This window comes from Sinocyclocheilus grahami, unplaced genomic scaffold (assembly GCF_001515645.1).
Source record: "Sinocyclocheilus grahami isolate Dianchi unplaced genomic scaffold, SAMN03320097.WGS_v1.1 scaffold165.1, whole genome shotgun sequence".
NCBI lineage: Eukaryota > Metazoa > Chordata > Actinopteri > Cypriniformes > Cyprinidae > Sinocyclocheilus > Sinocyclocheilus grahami.
The window spans coordinates 842543-861854 of NW_015505344.1; the positions used below are offsets into that span (position 1 = coordinate 842543).

A 19312-nucleotide genomic window follows, 5' to 3' on the forward strand; every position below is an offset into this window, starting at 1 on the left:
AAAAATAATATTGCCCGGCTTTTTATTTTTTCCAAAAAAAAAAAAAAGGTAGTGTATATCATTTATAATTTGCTTTATTCATTGTTTTTAAATTCTTAGATTTGGTTTTGGACCAGCACGAGATGTCAGTTTCTTTGGGAGAGGAGGTGAGGAAGAAGATCCGAAATGCTCTCCTTAAACAGCACCACCATCAGAACCAGAAGAAACTGGCTAACCGGATCCCAATCGTACGCTCTTTCGCAGATATCGGCAGGAAGCAATCCGAACCGCACTCCATGGATAAGAATGGTACTGCTCCACACACTCCAGCAAATGCATTCTTCTGCTTTTGCCATGCATCTGTCTTATCATCCTTTTTATTGGTGTGTCTGTCTGTGTGTCCCAGTTATCATCACGACCCAATCGCCCCCCAGTTCCTTCTCCTCTCTCTGGTCTAGGTTCAGCCACAGTGTGAGAAACAGACAGGTGCTCTTATGTCCAGCCTGGTCCCTCCGCTGTCCCAAGTGTCTGTCAGCTCCCCATAAACCCCATCCATCCCTTTCTGCCCTTCCTGCCCCAGACAACCCCCTCATCCGGCCCAAAAAACCCTGCATCCCCTTCAGCAAACGACTAAGCCCGCCTTACGGCTACCACGTTATCCCCACCCTCGACCCTGAAGAAGAGACAACATCAGGCAATATGATCATAGATTCGCCTGTACTCTGAAGGTGCAGTCACATTAGCGAAATTTCGAGAGCAAAAAAGGTCCATTGTTAATAGTGTAGAAGTTACCGTCAAACCAAACAGCTTTCTGTTGGTCAATGCTGCAAATTTGTGTGACCCAACTTAAATCGGATGGAACATCAATTTTTTTCCCTCACAAGAAATTCCTGAGCATGTTTGACTGGATTTTGCTCACAAAATTTCACGAAGAGCGCTAAATGTGACTGTACCTTAATGTATAGATATGGAATATCTAGATATCACAGTTGAATGATACCATGTCAGTTCATTTGCATATGTATTATCTTGGCCTTTCCAATATGGTGGACTTGCAAATGTATCATGGTAATTACCAACTGTTTATACAGAGTTATTTAGGTATTCCATATCAATGCTCTAACCAACAATAAACATAGCGTTAGTGTAGCATTTAACCACTTAGCTTTGCGTTTAACCACCTAGGAAGTAGTACTGGGATTTGTAGTAGACTTTTACAAATCCAACCTCATCTAATTGTTTCTGCTTCTGATTTAGTTTTTACATTTGAATTAGATTTAGACCAGGTTAAGATGTTTGTAATCGGCCTCCTTAACATGTTCCTTTCAACAATTTTTAACCAGGTAAGTGTACCTACAGTAGGTCTTAATCTCCATGACCGTGACATCACTGTCTTTCTTTAAAACAATCGAATCAGTTGTATGATGGTCTCTTATTTATTTCCTCTGTTTTTTATGATTGCTGCACTGCTTCCAGGTCAGATGGTGTCTCCTCAGGCTCAGCCCACCACTACAGAAGGACGTGCGGATGGCAGTCGTGAGAACAGTGCTGTTGACTTCAGCAAAGTAAGAATCACCTTCCAGACAGTAATAAATCTTATTCTGGAACTTAAATATACAAATATACACTACTGTTCAAAAATTTTTTTTAAAGAAATTAATACTTTTATTCAGCAAAGTAAAGAATTTTATGTTACAAAAGAGTTATATTTCAAATAAATTCTGTTCTTTTAAACTTTCTATTAATCAAAAACCCCTAAAAACTGCATCATGATTTAAATACAGAATTTAAGAAGCATGACTGATTTCAACATTGATAACAATAAGAAATGTTTCTTGAGCATCAAATCAGCATATTAGAATAATTTCTGAAGGAGCCATTTGAGTAATGGCTTCTGAAAAATCAACTTTGCTAACAAAGGAATAAATTTAATGTTAAAATACATTAAAATAGAAAACAGTTATTTTAAATAACTATTTTAAATAAGTAATATTTCACAATATTACTGTTTTTACTGTATTTTTGAGCAAATAAATGCTGCCTTTGTGAACATAAGAGACTCCTTTAATTAAATAAAAGTATTTAAATAATGATAAATAAAACATGAAATGATTCAGGTAGATTTAGGGACAACACTGTGCATTATAAGCATGCTAAAAAAAGTTGTGTTGCTGAGGAAGCATGTTTTTGTGTCTACAGATAGACCTCCACTTCATGAAGAAGATTCCACCCGGAGCTGAGGCATCCAACATCTTGGTTGGTGAACTGGAGTTTCTAGAGAAACCTGTGGTGGCCTTCATCCGTCTGTCCCCCGCTGTGCTGCTCAATGGCCTGGCAGAGGTCCCCATCACCACCAGGTAAGAGCAGAGAGATCTGAGCACAAAAAACATGAAACATATTAATGTCTCGGTTGGTCAAGTTCATTTTATCGAGCGGTGTGCCTCAGAGTTCACTACTAAGTCCTATGTCATTGTCCAGGTTTCTCTTTATTCTGCTGGGGCCAATGGGGAAAGGGCCTCAGTACCATGAGATTGGCCGCTCAATTGCCACGCTCATGACAGACGAGGTCAGTACTATGGACAACACTGTGTTTATTTCTATATATGATGATATACTATAGGCAGCAGGCTGTTATGTATGCTAATTTCACCTGATGGTCTTTTCTCCAGGTGTTCCATGATGTAGCTTATAAAGCAAAGGATCGTTCTGACCTTGTGGCAGGAATCGATGAGTTTTTGGATCAGGTGACTGTGCTGCCCCCAGGCGAGTGGGATCCTACCATCAGAATAGAGCCGCCCAAAAACGTGCCCTCACAGGTGACTGAGATCTCAAACTCCATGCAATGATTCATCACAGATGCTGGAATAAGTGATGCACAGAAATGTCAGCAACCAAAAATATTCAACCAAAAAGTATTTTTCGGTTTCCGATGGCTTCACTACTAGTTATTATAGCACAGTATAATCATGAATGAACATTAGAAGTTATGTTGAAAGAAATAGTACAACTTACTAAAATATATAATGTCTCATGTAATCACTCAATCAGTCTTATAACAATGGAAAGATGTCAATAAAACAGCTTGTAAACAATGTCACATAATGTTACATTTACCTCAGGAAAGCTATTCATTGTCCATAAACTTAGCTAGAAAAATTAACACTAGAGAGGAACATTTTGCTAAATATATGAGCTATATTACATATTCATTCACTTTAGTGCATCACTAACTGGAATAGACATATTTTTCTCTCCGGTCTGAGATCAGTAGTAATGTTGGTTCTGTGTCTCCATCTTGCAGGAGAAACGGAAGATTCCTCCTCTGGCCAATGGAGGGGCTGATCTGGGGGAGGCCGAGGAGCACGGAGGCCATGGAGGACCAGAGCTACAGCGCACAGGGAAGTGAGTAATCTGCAAATATGTACTGTGCATATATTTTAGTGTTCATGAATTCTGTATATCACGGAACTGGATCTCAGAGGTGTTCTTTTGTTTGGATTGTCAGGTTTTTTGGCGGTTTTTTTCTGGACATCAAGCGTAAGGCTCCTCAGTACCTGACAGATTACACAGATGCAATCAGTTTGCAGTGTCTCGCCTCCTTCCTTTTCCTGTACTGCGCCTGCATGTCTCCTGTTATCACCTTCGGAGGTCTGCTGGGAGAAGCTACAGAAGGACGCATAGTAAGGACACGTGCAAAAACGAATATTAAAACTGATGGGTTGATTATGATGTGACTGATGATTTGTTCTTCCCATTTCTCTCTTAGAGTGCAATAGAGTCTCTGTTTGGAGCCTCTATGACGGGTATAGCATATTCTTTGTTTGCTGGGCAGCCCCTCACTATCTTGGGCAGCACGGGACCTGTCTTGGTCTTTGAGAAAATCCTCTACAAATTCTGCAAGTGAGACTCCTTTAATTTGCATTAAGCATTTTGATTTCTTTCAGTCAGTTCAGGGGAATTCACTAGTGCTACACTATTTAGTGAATTCACCCCCAAGGTGTCCTTCATAATTTTACCATGAAATAAAGGCTCATTTTTATCTCTGTTTTTCTCCTCAGAGAGTATGATTTGTCCTACCTCTCCTTACGCGTGTGTATTGGTCTGTGGACGGCCTTTATGTGTCTTGTGCTGGTTGCCACAGACGCCAGCTCACTGGTGTGTTACATCACACGATTCACAGAGGAAGCCTTCGCTTCCCTCATCTGCATCATTTTCATCTACGAGGCTCTGGAGAAACTCATTCATCTGGGAGAGACGTACCCTTTCAACATGCACAATGACCTCAACCAGCTCACTCAGTACTCGTGAGTACTGACACACAAACACATCTTCCTCAAGGTCACTTCTATAAATTCAGTTTTACATGTTGATAAAGTTTTCAGCGTTAAATATTGTGATGTATTTATTTATGTGTATTTTGCAGGTGTGTGTGCACAGTGCCTGAAGAGCCCAGCAATGCCACACTGAATTACTGGCAGGAAAAAAACATCACTGCATCTGATATTGACTGGTTAGGCCTGAATGTTAAGGTGAGTGCGACTATTGGTGCATTAAAATCCTCCTAGGAAGTTTGTATTTATGAGTTGGGAATTCGTAAATGTCAGGTGCATTTAAGCTACTTTGGTTAAGATGGCGACGTACAATTTCGACAAAAAATGTATCATTTCGATTTTTTTAAACTCGTCTTTAAGAAATTATACATGTGGCTTAGCTAGTTTTATTGTAAAGGAAAAAAAGTTAATTCCAACAAATTTACAGTCAATAAAGACTCTGCTCCTATTGTGTCTGCCATTGCTTCCCACTCATAATTATGACTTTGTGGTGGCATGTGCGTTTAACTTATAAATACGATCTTTCTGATATGACTTGAACACACCTCATTCTAAATGCAATACTACAATGCTAAATTCTGATTTGATAAACAGTATGAGAAACAAGTGTGCATTATGCAATGATAAATATCTAGGGCTCTCAAGCAATTAAACTTTAGGTAACACTTTACTTAATGCCTTTATCTATAATGCATTATAAAGGGTTAATAAAGGGTATAATGCATTATAATTATTCATAATGTGTGTTGTAATACATTACATCTTGTTATAAATTGAATTTAAAATGCATAGTGTAACAATTAATTGATAAGTGTTATAATGCATTAACTGTGGTTACAATTATTAATGAGATTGTACAATGCATTTTAATATAAGGTGCATTACAAGGGATAATTAATACATTAAAACTACTTATAAAATGGATATTTCCGGTCCTTGATTCTGATTGGTTGAGCCGCGTTCGAAGCTGTTGTAAATTACACTACAAACATACACCTTTGTTTACTTCTGTGTGTTGCTCGGCAACCACTTTGTTGGAACCACAATTGTTTCTGAGGAACTACATTGTTTGGTGGAAGAATACTGTTTTTTGTTTATATCATTACACTTTATTTACTCTGTTTTACCTGCGAAACCTTACTACGTATATGGAATAACCGTTTTATAAAAGCAGTAAGCCCTGTGAAGCCGTGGTTTACAGTAAATTTATAACAGAAAAAAAAACCTCTTAGCTGTTATAAATTCACTGTAAACCACAGCTTATTGGGGCTTATTGCTTTAAGTGTTACCAAAAATGTTAATCTAATTACATGATGTGCCTATTAATTAATCTAATTAATAGTTTGCACAAAAAGTGATGCACTATTTATGAGGGCACATTCATTTGTGCTGTGAAATTAACCCCCAAATATATAGTCATTATTGTGCTAAATGAGAAAAGCATCGAAAAGATATTTCAAAAAAGTAGCTTTAGGAAGAAATATTTTGATTCAACATAGATTTTATTACACATATGGCTGCATTGTGGTCATAACATACTCTAAATATGAAACTAAAGCCACCAGTAGGTGGCAGCAAGTCACTGTCTTAATGTGTGAGTCATTCATTCAACTGAATCGCTCAAATGGTTGATTCATTCAAAAACGAAGCTAGTGCCTTGATCTTTATGAAGGAGTCACTGAATCATTGGCTCACTCTATTTATTCGAAAATGTGGATTTATTCAGCAACAAAACTTTGTTTTGGAACTGTTTTATTGGCCAAATTTAGTGAAAACAGACAATACTATGTCAAAAATGTTACAATATTAACTTGTTAATTGTACTGTTGTATAAAATCAATATCACATATGAATTTGTTCAGATATTCAGGAAATAAACAGCTCTCTTGTTCGTGTGATATCGCTTCATCATGTGATATAAATGTCAGACGAAAACCCACACAGGGGCATTTTTTTCTTTCATTTCTTGAATTTTATGGACATATAAATGCATTCTCTGAGGCTACATCACACAGTCCGTTGTCGTCCTGCATCATGTTTGTTAGCAATTGCATGTAATGTCGTACAGAGCGGGGTGGGGACGTTAAATGCGTTAATCATTAAGCACATTGCATTGTGGGATTGTATGTTCCACACAAACTCAGCTGGTTTGTATACTGCACTTTTTTTTTTATATATATATATATTTTTACAAATAATAGATCACCGGTACATACAGAAAATTTGCATACAGTTTACGGTACTGCATACTACTTTCTGGTAAAACCAGTATATCATCCCGAACATTCCCACAGACGCCCCTCTCATTTCTGTGGCTCAGATATGGGTTAATACATTTCAGTGACTCGTACTTTAATAAAAGCAAATCCTCTGCTCATTCACCCCAGTTCCCCTCCCTCCGCTTTATGTTTAAGCTCCTGCACACACACAAATATACAACACACAATCTAATCCACTATAAACTAATTCTTGTGATATTTCCACAGTTACACACGACCGTATATGATTTCATCCTCTTTTTTTTCTGGAGTTTGTGTTTATCTGTGTTCTTCATCAGAAGCAGATGTGATTACTGTGTGTTGTGTTTCATCTCAGGGCTGTGTGGAGAACAGGGGTGAGTTTGTGGGCAGAGCCTGTGGTCATCACGGTCCATACATCCCTGACGTCCTCTTCTGGTCTGTCATTCTCTTCTTCTCCACGGTTGCCATGTCCTCCTTCCTTAAAGAGTTCAAAACTAGTCGTTACTTTCCAACCAAGGCAAGAAGCTTGTGCGTGGTTCAGTATAGATTAGTACAGACAACTGTGAAAGTATATGTGTGTGTGTTTATGTAGGCTCTCAAAGAGGTTTTAAGAGTGGACTAGGGAATCTGCAAAAATTGTAACTGAAAAAAGTTTTTTTGTAGGGCTGTCAAAGTTAACTTAAAAAAAATATATATTATTTTGAGATGAAAACAGATTATTATATTATGTTGCATATTGAATAATAATAATAATAATATTTTTAGTATAATACAATTAAATATATAATATTATTAAATATAAAAAATAATTATTATGATGATATGATTATTATATTTAATATTACAATGTAATTGCATATTCATTTTATATCTTAGATATGTATTAAAATATATTTAGATATTATTATTATTATTATTATGAATAATATTGATAGCAATTATTGTTTTCTTTAATTTCTTTAACTTAATATTACTTGATTCAAATGAAAGTTTTGTCTGAACAAAGTCTCTTTTTAAATTAATTAACTTTATTTTCATAAATAAAAAATAACAATGTATTTAAAATATGTATTATATTATATAATTAAAATATTATTATTAAAATAATAATAATTATTATCATCACTATTATTGTTTTAATATAATAAACTTAATTTTATTATATTAAGATACAAATAATTATCTTTAATAATATAATGTATATGTATATTTATTTTATATATCTATATATAAATAGTATATAAATATATAGTTATATATTTATAAAAAATGTTAATTAATATAATATAATAAATATAATATAATATAATCAATTTATTTAGACCCATTATACCTGGCCAGTAGTCAACCGGCCATTCACATTTTTAAGGCTCACAGATTTATGTTCATTTTCTAGCACTTACTCTAATTTTGTGTGTTTTTAAACAGGTGAGGGCCATTATCAGTGATTTTGCTGTTTTCATCACCATCTTGACTATGGTTCTGATCGACTACGCTCTGGGGATCCCGTCCCCCAAACTGCAGGTTCCTAATGAGTTTAAAGTGAGTCGTTGAGAGGTTTTTAAGTAATGTGTCCTTTTCATTTGTACATTTCTGCATAAATCTATCCTCTGCATATGAATACTTAATTAATCAGATGATCTCTCACAGCCAACCAGAGATGACCGTGGCTGGCTCATCAGCCCATTAGGACCAAACCCATGGTGGACCACTATTGTGACCTTCATCCCAGCTCTGCTGTGTACCATCCTCATCTTCATGGACCAACAAATCACTGCCGTTATTATTAACCGGAAGGAACACAAGCTGAAGGTATTGCTAAGTCCTACTCAGTATGCTTCATTTGGTAAGCAGATATTCTTGTAGACTTGATGTCCTTTGTTGTGTCCGTGTGTCTCCACAGAAAGGCTGTGGGTATCATCTGGACCTGTTTGTGGTGGGTGTGATGCTGGGTGTTTGCTCTTTGATGGGCCTGCCATGGTTCGTGGCCGCGACGGTGCTGTCAATCTCCCACGTGAACAGCCTGAAGCTGGAGTCCGAATGCTCTGCGCCTGGAGAACAGCCCAAGTTTTTGGGCATCAGAGAGCAGCGCTTCACCGGCCTCATGATATTCGTCCTCATGGGCAGCTCAGTGTTTATGACCTCCATACTGAAGGTCAGTGACCTTTGGCTCAGATTGAGTCAGGCTAACAAGTTTGATCAACACATGATGCTTGCATTAAACTTTTGAGATCTTTCATCATGTTTAATGGCTATTATTTTATGTTTTTGTCCTCAGCTTATACCAATGCCTGTGTTATATGGCGTTTTCCTCTATATGGGAGCGTCGTCTCTCAGGGGCATACAGGTACTGCAATTGCTGAATTCATATATTGTGCTTGATAGTTGTTTATTCAGATGTTTGTAGGAGTGGCTTATGTTATTTTAGTATTGTTTATATACTATTATAGCATTTATTAATATTTTGTATTAGCTTTTATTTTTTATATTCTCAGTTTTCATTTGAGTTTAAGTAATATTATGTGCTTTTGTAATGTTTGATATATTTTATTGAAATATTTTAATAATTTATAATAATAATTTATATCATAATATAATATAATAATTTATTTAATTTAAATATTTCCATTTAGCTGTATAATTTTATTTAATTTAATGGTTTAATAATTTAAATATTTCATAATCTATAATAATTTATCTAATAATATAATATAATAATTTATAATATTTTATTGTTAGGCTTTTGCTTTAATTATTTTTAGTACCCCAACTTCATCTTAATTTATTTCAGTTAGCTGCCAAGTAAACATTTCTAATGTTCATTGCTTTAAGTTTTTTGTACAAATCTAATATTCATATATTATATGAATATTAGATTAAACTAATAATGTGTTTGTGTGTGTGTATGTGTATATATATATATATATATAAATAAATAAATAAACATTCTTTAATAGTTTTAGCTTTCCTTTTTTTGTTAACAACACTGAATTGACAAATTTGACAGTGTTGTGTTTGCCGTTCAGTTCTTTGATCGTCTGAAGTTGTTTGGGATGCCAGCGAAACACCAGCCTGATTTTATCTACCTGAGACACGTCCCGTTGAGAAAGGTTCACCTGTTCACCATTATCCAGCTCACCTGCTTGGTGCTTCTCTGGGTCATCAAAACTTCCAGAGCTGCCATAGTTTTTCCTATGATGGTAAGATGTGTGTTTATGTTTATATAGATACTGTGTGTGTGTGTGTGTATACACTCACTGGCCACTTTATTAGGTACACCTTGCTAGTACCGGGTTGGACCCCTTTTTGCCTTCAGAAGTGCCTTAATTCTTCGTGGCATAGATTCAACAAGGTGTTGGAAACATTCCTCAGAGATTTTGGTCCATATTGACATGTGATAGCATCATGCAGTTGCTGCAGATTTGTCGGCTGCACATCCATGATGCGAATCTCCCGTTCCACCACATCCCAAAGGTGCTCTATTGGATTGAGATCTGGTGACTGTGGAGGCCATTTGAGTAAAGTGAACTCATTGTCATGTTCAAGAAACCAGTCTGAGATGATTTGAGCTTTGTGACATGGTGCATTATCCTGCTGGAAGTAGCCATCAGAAGATGGGTACACTGTAGTCATAAAGGGATGGACATGGTCAGCAACAATACTCAGGTAGGCTGTGGCGTTTAAAGGATGCTCAATTGGTACTAAGGGGCCCAAAGTGTGCCAAGAAAATATCCCCCACACCATTACACCACCACCACCAGCCTGAACCGTTGAGACAAGTCAGGATGGATACATGCTTTCATGTTCTTTACGCCAAATTCTGACCCTACCATCTGAATGTCGCAGCAGAAATCGAGACTCATCAGACCAGGCAACGTTTTTCCATTCTTCTGTTGTCCGATTTTGGTGAGCCTGTGCGAATTGTAGCCTCCGTTTCCTGTTCTTAGCTGACAGGAGCGGCACCCGGTGTGCTCTTCTGCTGCTGTAGCCCATCTGCTTCAGGGTTCGACGTGTTGTGCGTTCAGAGATGGTATTCTGCATACCTTGGTTGTAACGAGTGGTTATTTTAGTTACTGTTGCCTTTCTATCATCTCTAACCAGTCTGCTTATTCTCCTCTGACTTCTGACATCAACAAGGCATTTTCGTCCACACAACTGCCGCTCACTGGATATTTTCTCTTTTTCTGACAATTCTCTGTAAACCCTAGAGATGGTTGTGCGTGAAAATCCTAGTAGCTCAGCAGTTTTTGAAATACTCAGACCAGCCTGTCTGGCACCAACAACCATTCCACGTTCAAAGTCACTTAAATCCCCTTTCTTCCCCATTCTGATGCTCGGTTTGAACTTCAGCAAGTCGTCTTCACCACATCTAGATGCCTAAATGCATTGAGTTCCTGCCATATGACTGGCTGATTAGCAATTTGTGTTACCAAGCAATTGAACAGGTGTACCTAATAAAGTGGCCGGCGAGTGTGTGCATATATATATATTTGAGTGTGTATGCAATATATGTGTGTATCTCATATGATGTCTGCGTGTTTTCTTGCAGGTCTTAGCCCTTGTGTTCATCCGTAAGCTGTTGGATTTTGTCTTCTCTAAGCGAGATCTCAGCTGGCTTGATGACCTCATGCCCGAGAGCAAGAAGAAAAAAATGGAAGATGCACAGCAAGAGGTACCACCACCCCCCATCACACACTGCTATTGGTCGTGGCCTGCAACAACGCTATTGGCCGGCAATGACCAATCACTGCAGACAATGTTTTAAAAGGACAGGTCACCAACATGTTTTATTCTCACTTTCAGGAGAATCAGTGTGTCTTGATGGAGGATGAAGGAATTGTACAAGTGCCCTTAGAGGGGCATTTTAAGTAAGTAGAAAAAAAATCAGTGTTTGTACACTGTAAAATGGGCAACCTGCTGTTGTTATCTAATCTAAGCCTTAAATCTAACTTTGTTAGAGTATTTATATTGATTCAGTGATTTTAAATAAATATTTTATTGAATAATTAATTTGACCAATTAATGTAGATATTATACAAAGCACACTTTATTTATTTATTTACTTATGTATGTGTGTATTTATTTTATTATTATTATTATTTTAAGAAAACATACACTACCGTTCAAAGATTTGGGTCAGTAAGATTTAGTTTTAAAAGAAATTAATGCTTTTTTTCAGCAAATTGTTCAAAAGTTACAATAAAAATATTTATAATGTAACAAAAGCTAAAATAAATGCTGATAAAACAGATGCAAATAATTGCTGTTCTCTCAAACTTTTTATTAATCAAAAAATTCTGGAAAAAAAATCGCAGTTTCCACAAAGATACTGTCACGCCCTTGGACTGCCCCTGTGTTCCGTGTCTTGTGTTTTGCTCCCCATGTGCTCCCCATGACCCAGTTTCTCCCATGTTGATTGTGTTTATTGATTTCAGGTGTTCCTCGTTGAGTCCCTCGTCTAGTCATGTATTTAAAGAGTGTTATGTTCCTTGGTTCCTTTGTCTGGTGTCTAACGTCAATCCCCGTGCTACGTGTGTGTTCCTTCCTGTGAGTAAAATAAAGATTGTTCCCCTTGATACTCTCCGTCGTCTACGCGCTCCTTCGTTCCTCACAGTAGCAACCATGACAGATACTAAGTATCACAACTGGACATCAAATGGACATCAATATGCAGCAAATCAGCATATTTGAATGATTACTCAAGGATCATGTGACACTAGAGAAAAATTCAGAAAATTCCGCTTTGCCATTACAGGAATAAATCATTTTAAAATACATTACAATAAAAAACGTTAATTTAAATTGTCATTTTTTCCCAAAACATTACTGTTTTGTAATATTTTTTTCATACTTAACCCAACTTTCGAACAGTAGTGTATTTATTTTTTATGAAACATTTTTAGTGTAATAGTAATATAATGTCATTTCATTTCTCATATTTCATATAGAGCTGTACAGCTTGCAGTCTTTAATTTCTGTAAAAATGTTTAGATAGTTTAGATCATAAATGTTCAAAAATAGATGATATAACAGCAATAGTCTGAGCTTAAAAATGCATAAAAATGTGTTTGTGTTTATCAAGGGACGATCCATCCACAGTCAACATTTCAGATGAAATGACAAAGTCATCTTTTGGAAATATCTGGAAAGGCCTCAACACTGACAGCACCAACAAAGATCAAAGCTCCAAAAGGTTTGGATGGAATATTCTCTCGCACACATGACAATATTCAAACATATCACTTTAATCTCACCACACGCCTGCAAACAATGCATTGGGACAATAAAAATACACAGTATTTTATGTTACAGTGGGACATGTTCAGTTTTACTCCTCCTATGGAACATTAACATCTGGATTAAAAAGATCCAGAAGCCTACATTTTCATTCTCAGATCAGAGTTTGGTCATATCTGAGCCCCTTCAGCTTTATTTAAAAAATGCTAACGAATATATAGGATTGCTAAAATGTTTTTATCCCAATTTCCAAAAGCTCCCAGTAGAATTAAATAAGAATCTTAGTGGATAAAGTGATATTCCTAGATAATAAAGTGGATTCATCTTTAATCCAGTTGGCATCCTTCAGGATCTGCACTACATTATGAAGTAATTCCATTAGTGAACTCCTCAAACATGCTGTTCTCTTTAAAATGGAAGTGTGACTATCAGGCTCATATTATGACTGAATTTTTCATCCCTGTCACTCATAAGCTCCCTCTCCTAATGTCTCAGATGCTGATTTCCAAAGGTAAGACGCAACCCAACCCGTCTGTGCACAATCACTGTATATACACTAGTGCTGTGGGTGTCTGGCCTCCATCTTTTGGTGCTATGGTTCATGTTTCCTACATGTTCAAACCTTTTTTCCTTTTCAAAAAAAAAAAACGTTGCGTCTTTCACAAAAATGAAACATTTCCAGGCACTACAAAGGGCATCTTACTAAAAACACTGGTATCATTGTGATACTCAAGCTCTTTGTTCCAGAGCATTTTAGGCTTTGTGTGCATGTTTGTGTGTATTTGTTGAGAATGTTAAATGCATGGAAAAGCATGATTTTTTTGGATAGGTCAAAGGTCGAGGTTTAGCGCATGCGCAATTTTAATGGAGTAGTTCGCCCAAAAATGAAAATGTGCTTAAAATGTGCTCACTCTCTGGCCATCCAAGATGTTTCTTCATCTGAACATTTAGAGAAATGTACAGTAGCATTACATCACTTGCTCACCAATGGATCCTCTGCAGTGAATGGGTGCCGTCAGAATGAGAGTCCAAACAGCTGATAAAAACATCACAATAATCCACAAATAATTTGTTGGTTCCAGCAAAAATATGAGTCATCTATCAGGAGAGAAATATATACACATCAAGCACACCTTACAAGCAAAAACGGTTCATGTTGGTGTACTTTGATGTGAGAGGACAAGTTGGGATTTATCACTGGAGGTGATGGAGGTAGGGATTATGGACTTGTATTTTGGCCAGAAATGATGATTTAAAGGTTATTTAAACCTTGATGGATTTGTTTCTTACAAACAGCTTTTTACTTCACAAGATGCTGATGGACTGGAGTGGTGTGGATTATTGTGATGTTTTTAGCAGCGGTTTGGACTCTCATTCTGACGGCACCCATTCACTACAGAGGATCCTTTGGTGAGCAAGTGATGTAATGCTACATTTCTCCAAATCTGTTCTGATGAGGAAACAAATTCATATTCATCTTGGATGGCCTAAGGTGTTGATTAGATTTCAGTTTTGGGTGAACTATTCCTTCAACTCACTGAGGTCAGGTAGTCATGTAAAATTGGGCTGTCAAAGTTAACACATGCAATTAATTAAATGTACTTCATGCTGTTTCTTTTTTTGTCTTAACACTGATAATGCTTTTATTTAGTTTGACATAACCATTTCATTTTGTTGTGTGAATCGGAATATTCAGAGCTGATTTGAACTAGCAATCAAAACCAACAAAAGAGCAATAATATGTAAGTGCTGTGACAAGTCTCGGTTAGTCAGTACATGTTTTTATTATAATTTTTTAATCAAAAATAAAGAGAAAAATGAATAGAGAATGCTAGTGTTAGAGGGTCAATTTTTTTAAAATAAGAAGAAAACAAGTAGTTAAATAAAAATGGAGCAGAGAGTGCAAGTGTTATAGGGTCAAGTACATTATTTTTTTTATTAATCAGACTCGTATGGTCTGTTTAACAGAGGGTGAAATTTAAGTCTAGAATGATTCTACATATGCATATATGTTCCGCTATGAGAGCCAGCAACACAATAATTACACATTTATTTATTTTTTTCCAAAAAAAAGTAACAAATGCATTAACAGGTTCCTTGTGAAATAAATGTTCAACATTAATTCATATTTAAATTGTTTAAATATGATACATATTTAAATGTTTAAATATTTAATAATTAAATAATTTGAATATGAATTATTTAGTTATTCATTTCAGTAATCAATTAAATATTTTAATCACCCGAAAGCACTAATAAATCAATCTTTTGATCGTAAATAATGAGCTCACACAAAACAGCTTGTATTCTTTTGTTTTAACAGCACACTCTAGTCGCTCACAGTTTCTCATCAGCTTTTTGACTACCAAAGTGTCTTTCTCCATGATGATGTGAGTCTTTCTGTTATTCTGCAGCTCAGCAGTTGAAGTTGCCATTGAACATAAAAGAGGTGATGAAGAGGAGGAGGCAGATTTGGATAGAGAGACGAGTTTGTGAGTTCACGTATTTCGAAACACTGTATCGTGCCACACTGCAAGCACCACTAAATGCTTCTGTTCTGTAGGTCTGTGTGTGCCAGTCTGTGCTAAGGCACCTTGTTATATTTACATGTTTTTTATGTGTGTGTGTGTGTATGGAGATGTTTGTTTCGAACATTTGAATATGTGTTTGAATTTGCCGCCCACAAGGTGGATTGTTGGGTTGTGTTTTTCCAGTCAAATTGTAGTTTCACCTATAGAACTTTAAAAAATGTAAGGTTACTTTTGTTTTCAACTGGGTAGAGTGTTTTTTGTATGTTTTATATATTTTTTAAAGTAGATCCTATTGAAATTCCTAGTCTGAATATGTTTATTATATAAAATCCTTTCTTTTTTTATTATGCATAAATGATAAATATTAATTTGCTGGCATAGTTAAAATATCATAATAGCTAGAAGCACTTTCTGACGATGCTAAAGTGTTTTTGCAATGGTTTATATTTACTATTGAGTCAATAGGACTATTTCATCAGTCCCTAAAGTGTCATGTAAGTTTAACACATGATTAACGAGTTATTCAAATGTCCATGTGTATAAGGGATCTATCCTGAAGTCCAGCTGTTTGTAATTTACTCCAAAAAGCCGTTCCTCATGTATATGTTCTGTAGAAATAGGATTATTCATCATGATTGTTGTTGTTGTTGCCTATTGCTGCAAGGGCATGTATCGAACTTATACTGTTTAAAGACGCTGAAGCATTCAGGCGCGATCGAACCTGAACAATAAAAGATCAGAGAAATCAGTTTCACTTGTTTTGTGTTTTGCCTTTGGATAATTATTTTATTTTATAATAGAGTGACGCTGTGAAGTGCAGAACACATTTAGCAGGGATGTTGAAAGAATTCTAAGTGACTGTTTGGGAAAATAAAGAAAGAAATAACAAGAAGAAATGACACCATCATGAAAGCAAGATAAACGCTCAGCACTATTCTTCATTTGATTGAACGAGTAATGCATGTGTGATAAGTGTGCATGTTATGGCAGGAGCACAGATGGCGTCCCGTCACCGAGAGTTTCCAAGGAGATGATCTGGCTCCCAAGGGCAATGTCGTCAAGAAAGATGCTAGCAGCTCATCAGCTCACATCAAAATGTGGCAAAGAGCCCAGCTCAGTCATACGCTGATGCTGCTCCTCAACAACAACAAAAAGTAAGTAAATAAAAATAAAAAAAAATGTAATTTAACATAATTGCATGATATTTATCATATTTAGAAATGGTTTGATATATTTAAAATATTGACATTCAGTCTTTTCAAATATGCATCATATTAATAAAATGTGTAATTGTTATTATTATTATTGCTATTGCTATTATAATTAAATATATCAGTAGTAGTAGTAGTGGTGTAAAATTAAATGATGAGGATGATGATGAGTATTATTATTATTATTTTAATGCATGCTTGTGTGTATTTGCAGATTTACATATAAGTATTAAGGATTCAAACTGTATCACTTTACCACTGTATTATCTGTCCTATGCACCAAAATTTATGTTGAAAAAAGCAACACTAATGGATTACATTGTTCAATATGGTAATAATATTAAATAAAACCATTTTTGTGCATCTATTAATAATGTATTAATTTAATACATTGATCAATTTAATGGCAACAATGAATATAATATACATTTGACTATTGCAATACAGGCTGTTTGCATTAATGATTATAAATGTAATAATTATAATAATTATTATATTATTATTTATTGTTATGTATTATATAGTTTTATATTAAGAATGTATATAATATAAAATAAAATAATTATTATAATAAATTGTAATGTGATCCAGCATCCCCGCAACCCTACCGAGGACAAGCGATTTGGAGAATAATATATATAATAAAATAAAATATTAATATATTAAATATATATGAACAAAAAAAATATATATATAATGAATAATATAATATACACTAATAGTGTTTCGTTAATAAAACATTACAAGCACAGGACTATTACACTGCAGGCTGTATGCACAAGGCTCCATTCCACTGAATCCATTGTTCCAGGTTTTGTGTGAAAGGAGCTCCGTGTCTCTCTGAAGGCAGGTACTGTAGCCTCCCTCTGATTCCCTTCCTGGTGCCTGACACAGTCTTTAGGATAGAAGCCATAGAGCTGGTGTGAGAGCCGGGTAAAGTCCAGCCAGCATCACTCAGGCGCTGAGATTCACAATGAATGATTAACATCACAAAAGCCTCTCTGCACCTCCACGCTGTAGAACAAAAGAGCCGGATTCATCGGCCAGTGTCACTGGCTCGCTCTTGTGTCTTCCATCGGAGTCTCCATCAAGGGCTGGGAGTGGCTGCTGTCTTTGTGAGAGCGGAGCCGGGAAGCCCTCGGGTGAGCTGCGGAGGAGAGGAGAGCAGAGAGGCCAGCGTTCACACCCTGAGATGCTCTGCAGGCTGGAGGAGGAAGAGGAGATGTCTCTACTGGAGCTACAGCAGAGGGTGGACTGTATCATCACCTATGTTGGTGAGTGGATTATTCACTGCTGAGGCTGATGCGGGGGTGTTACAGCTGTGAGTGATCTGTCCAGCGCTAATTCAGATGCATTTAGGGGAAACCGTGAGGTGAGGTTTCCTGATGGTCAGTGATAGAAATAAAGCTGGATTTTAGACCTCTGTGCTTTCTTTTAACGTTAAATGTGAACATGAACTATTCAAAGCGGAAATTGCAGAATTATTGCAGAATTTTATTAGTTTCTTTTATTTTACTGTGGAGGTTATAGCTATGTCTTTGCATAGGAATTACCAGCTCATTTTATTTCTGATTTGGCACCTATTTGTTTCAAAATCACATACTTCAATTAATTCAATTAAAATGGCCTTTTCAGCAAATTCAGAAAATAAATACAGCTTAGTCATATTCAGATATAGCTCCTTAGCAAAATAAATAGATATTATTTATTACTATAGATATTATTATTATTATCACTCCTCCTCCTCCTCCTCCTACTAATTATTATTATTATTATTATTATTCATGCATGTTTGTGTGTACTTATAGATTTACACAAGGATTTAAATATTTTCATAGTTACATTTACATTTAGTCATTTAGCAGACGCTTTTATCCAAAGCGACTTACAAATGAGGACAATAAAATATTAAATACTTAATTTTTTTTAGTTAAATTTGCTACTGCATTACCAACCCAAAGAACCAACATTAATATTTTAAAAAAGAAAGCAAATTAATTACTTTGTTCAATAATAATAATGATAATATTAATAGTATTACACATTATGTATTTATTAATAGTAGGCTATATCATTAAATGAAATATAATTAAGGTGTGCAATGTAATGTAATAGAATAGAATAATATTTAGTTTTAATATTAATATAATAAGTTTTAAAAGCTATAAATAGGGCTCCATTCCATTGAATCCATAGCAGAAAGCACAGATTTTAGAGTATCAAAGTGCAAAAATGTGTTTGAATTTTATTAGTTAGATTTGATCATTTAATTACTTTTCTATTTAGAGTTGTTGAATAAGATTATTGCATCTGTTTGTGTCAGAATCACATGCCTTTAATTTGACGTATTTTTTCAGAAAATAAATGCGGCTTATGAAGCAATTCACTGAATGATTTGTTAAAAATCAGCTTAGTTAAATCTGCTTGAATAGGAAATCTGTGTATTTTAAACCCATCTTCGCTCTGGGAAGTGGTATTTTTCATCTTGCTGTACCATAAAAAGCATGGGAATATCCAGGTGCTTCCCCATGCCAGCGAGTGAAATAGGTTATTGTGCCATGCTGCTGTTCCCGCTGTCCTGCCTGAGAGAGAGGCGCTGCTGCCGCCCCCACTGCAGCCCTCGGGGGACGTAAAGACCGTTGCCATGGAAACTGAGATGGGCCAGTTCAGCCATATCGATTCACGTAGACACTCCGTGCTTTAAACACACTCTCGCTGCTTCCTAAGTTCATTATCCGCATTATAACACACCACTGCTTGAGCCGACTGAAACCCAGACGGCC

At 35.9% G+C, this 19312-nt stretch overlaps 1 protein-coding gene across 4 annotated transcripts in view; it reads left to right on the forward strand.

Annotated features, from left to right (window-relative positions):
• Positions 1–15739, forward strand: part of LOC107593138 (sodium-driven chloride bicarbonate exchanger-like) — a 43015-nt gene extending 27276 nt beyond the window's left edge. For 2 of the 4 annotated variants that reach the window (XM_016282746.1, XM_016282743.1), the window contains exons 6-25: positions 100–288; positions 1456–1544; positions 2179–2336; positions 2458–2545; positions 2649–2795; positions 3281–3381; positions 3485–3659; positions 3746–3879; positions 4038–4283; positions 4403–4508; positions 6906–7067; positions 7979–8092; positions 8201–8362; positions 8454–8705; positions 8829–8897; positions 9577–9750; positions 11100–11222; positions 11354–11418; positions 12633–12743; positions 15202–15739. In XM_016282746.1, coding sequence (XP_016138232.1) covers positions 100–288; positions 1456–1544; positions 2179–2336; positions 2458–2545; positions 2649–2795; positions 3281–3381; positions 3485–3659; positions 3746–3879; positions 4038–4283; positions 4403–4508; positions 6906–7067; positions 7979–8092; positions 8201–8362; positions 8454–8705; positions 8829–8897; positions 9577–9750; positions 11100–11222; positions 11354–11418; positions 12633–12743; positions 15202–15283 — 2747 coding nt within the window. In that variant the 3' untranslated portion in view covers positions 15284–15739. Of the gene's footprint in view, positions 1–99; positions 289–1455; positions 1545–2178; positions 2337–2457; positions 2546–2648; positions 2796–3280; positions 3382–3484; positions 3660–3745; positions 3880–4037; positions 4284–4402; positions 4509–6905; positions 7068–7978; positions 8093–8200; positions 8363–8453; positions 8706–8828; positions 8898–9576; positions 9751–11099; positions 11223–11353; positions 11419–12632; positions 12744–13261; positions 13299–15201 lie in introns of all 4 variants that reach the window. The other 2 variants (XM_016282744.1, XM_016282745.1) reach the window with 2 other exon arrangements.
• Positions 15740–19312: the final 3573 nt, after the last annotated feature.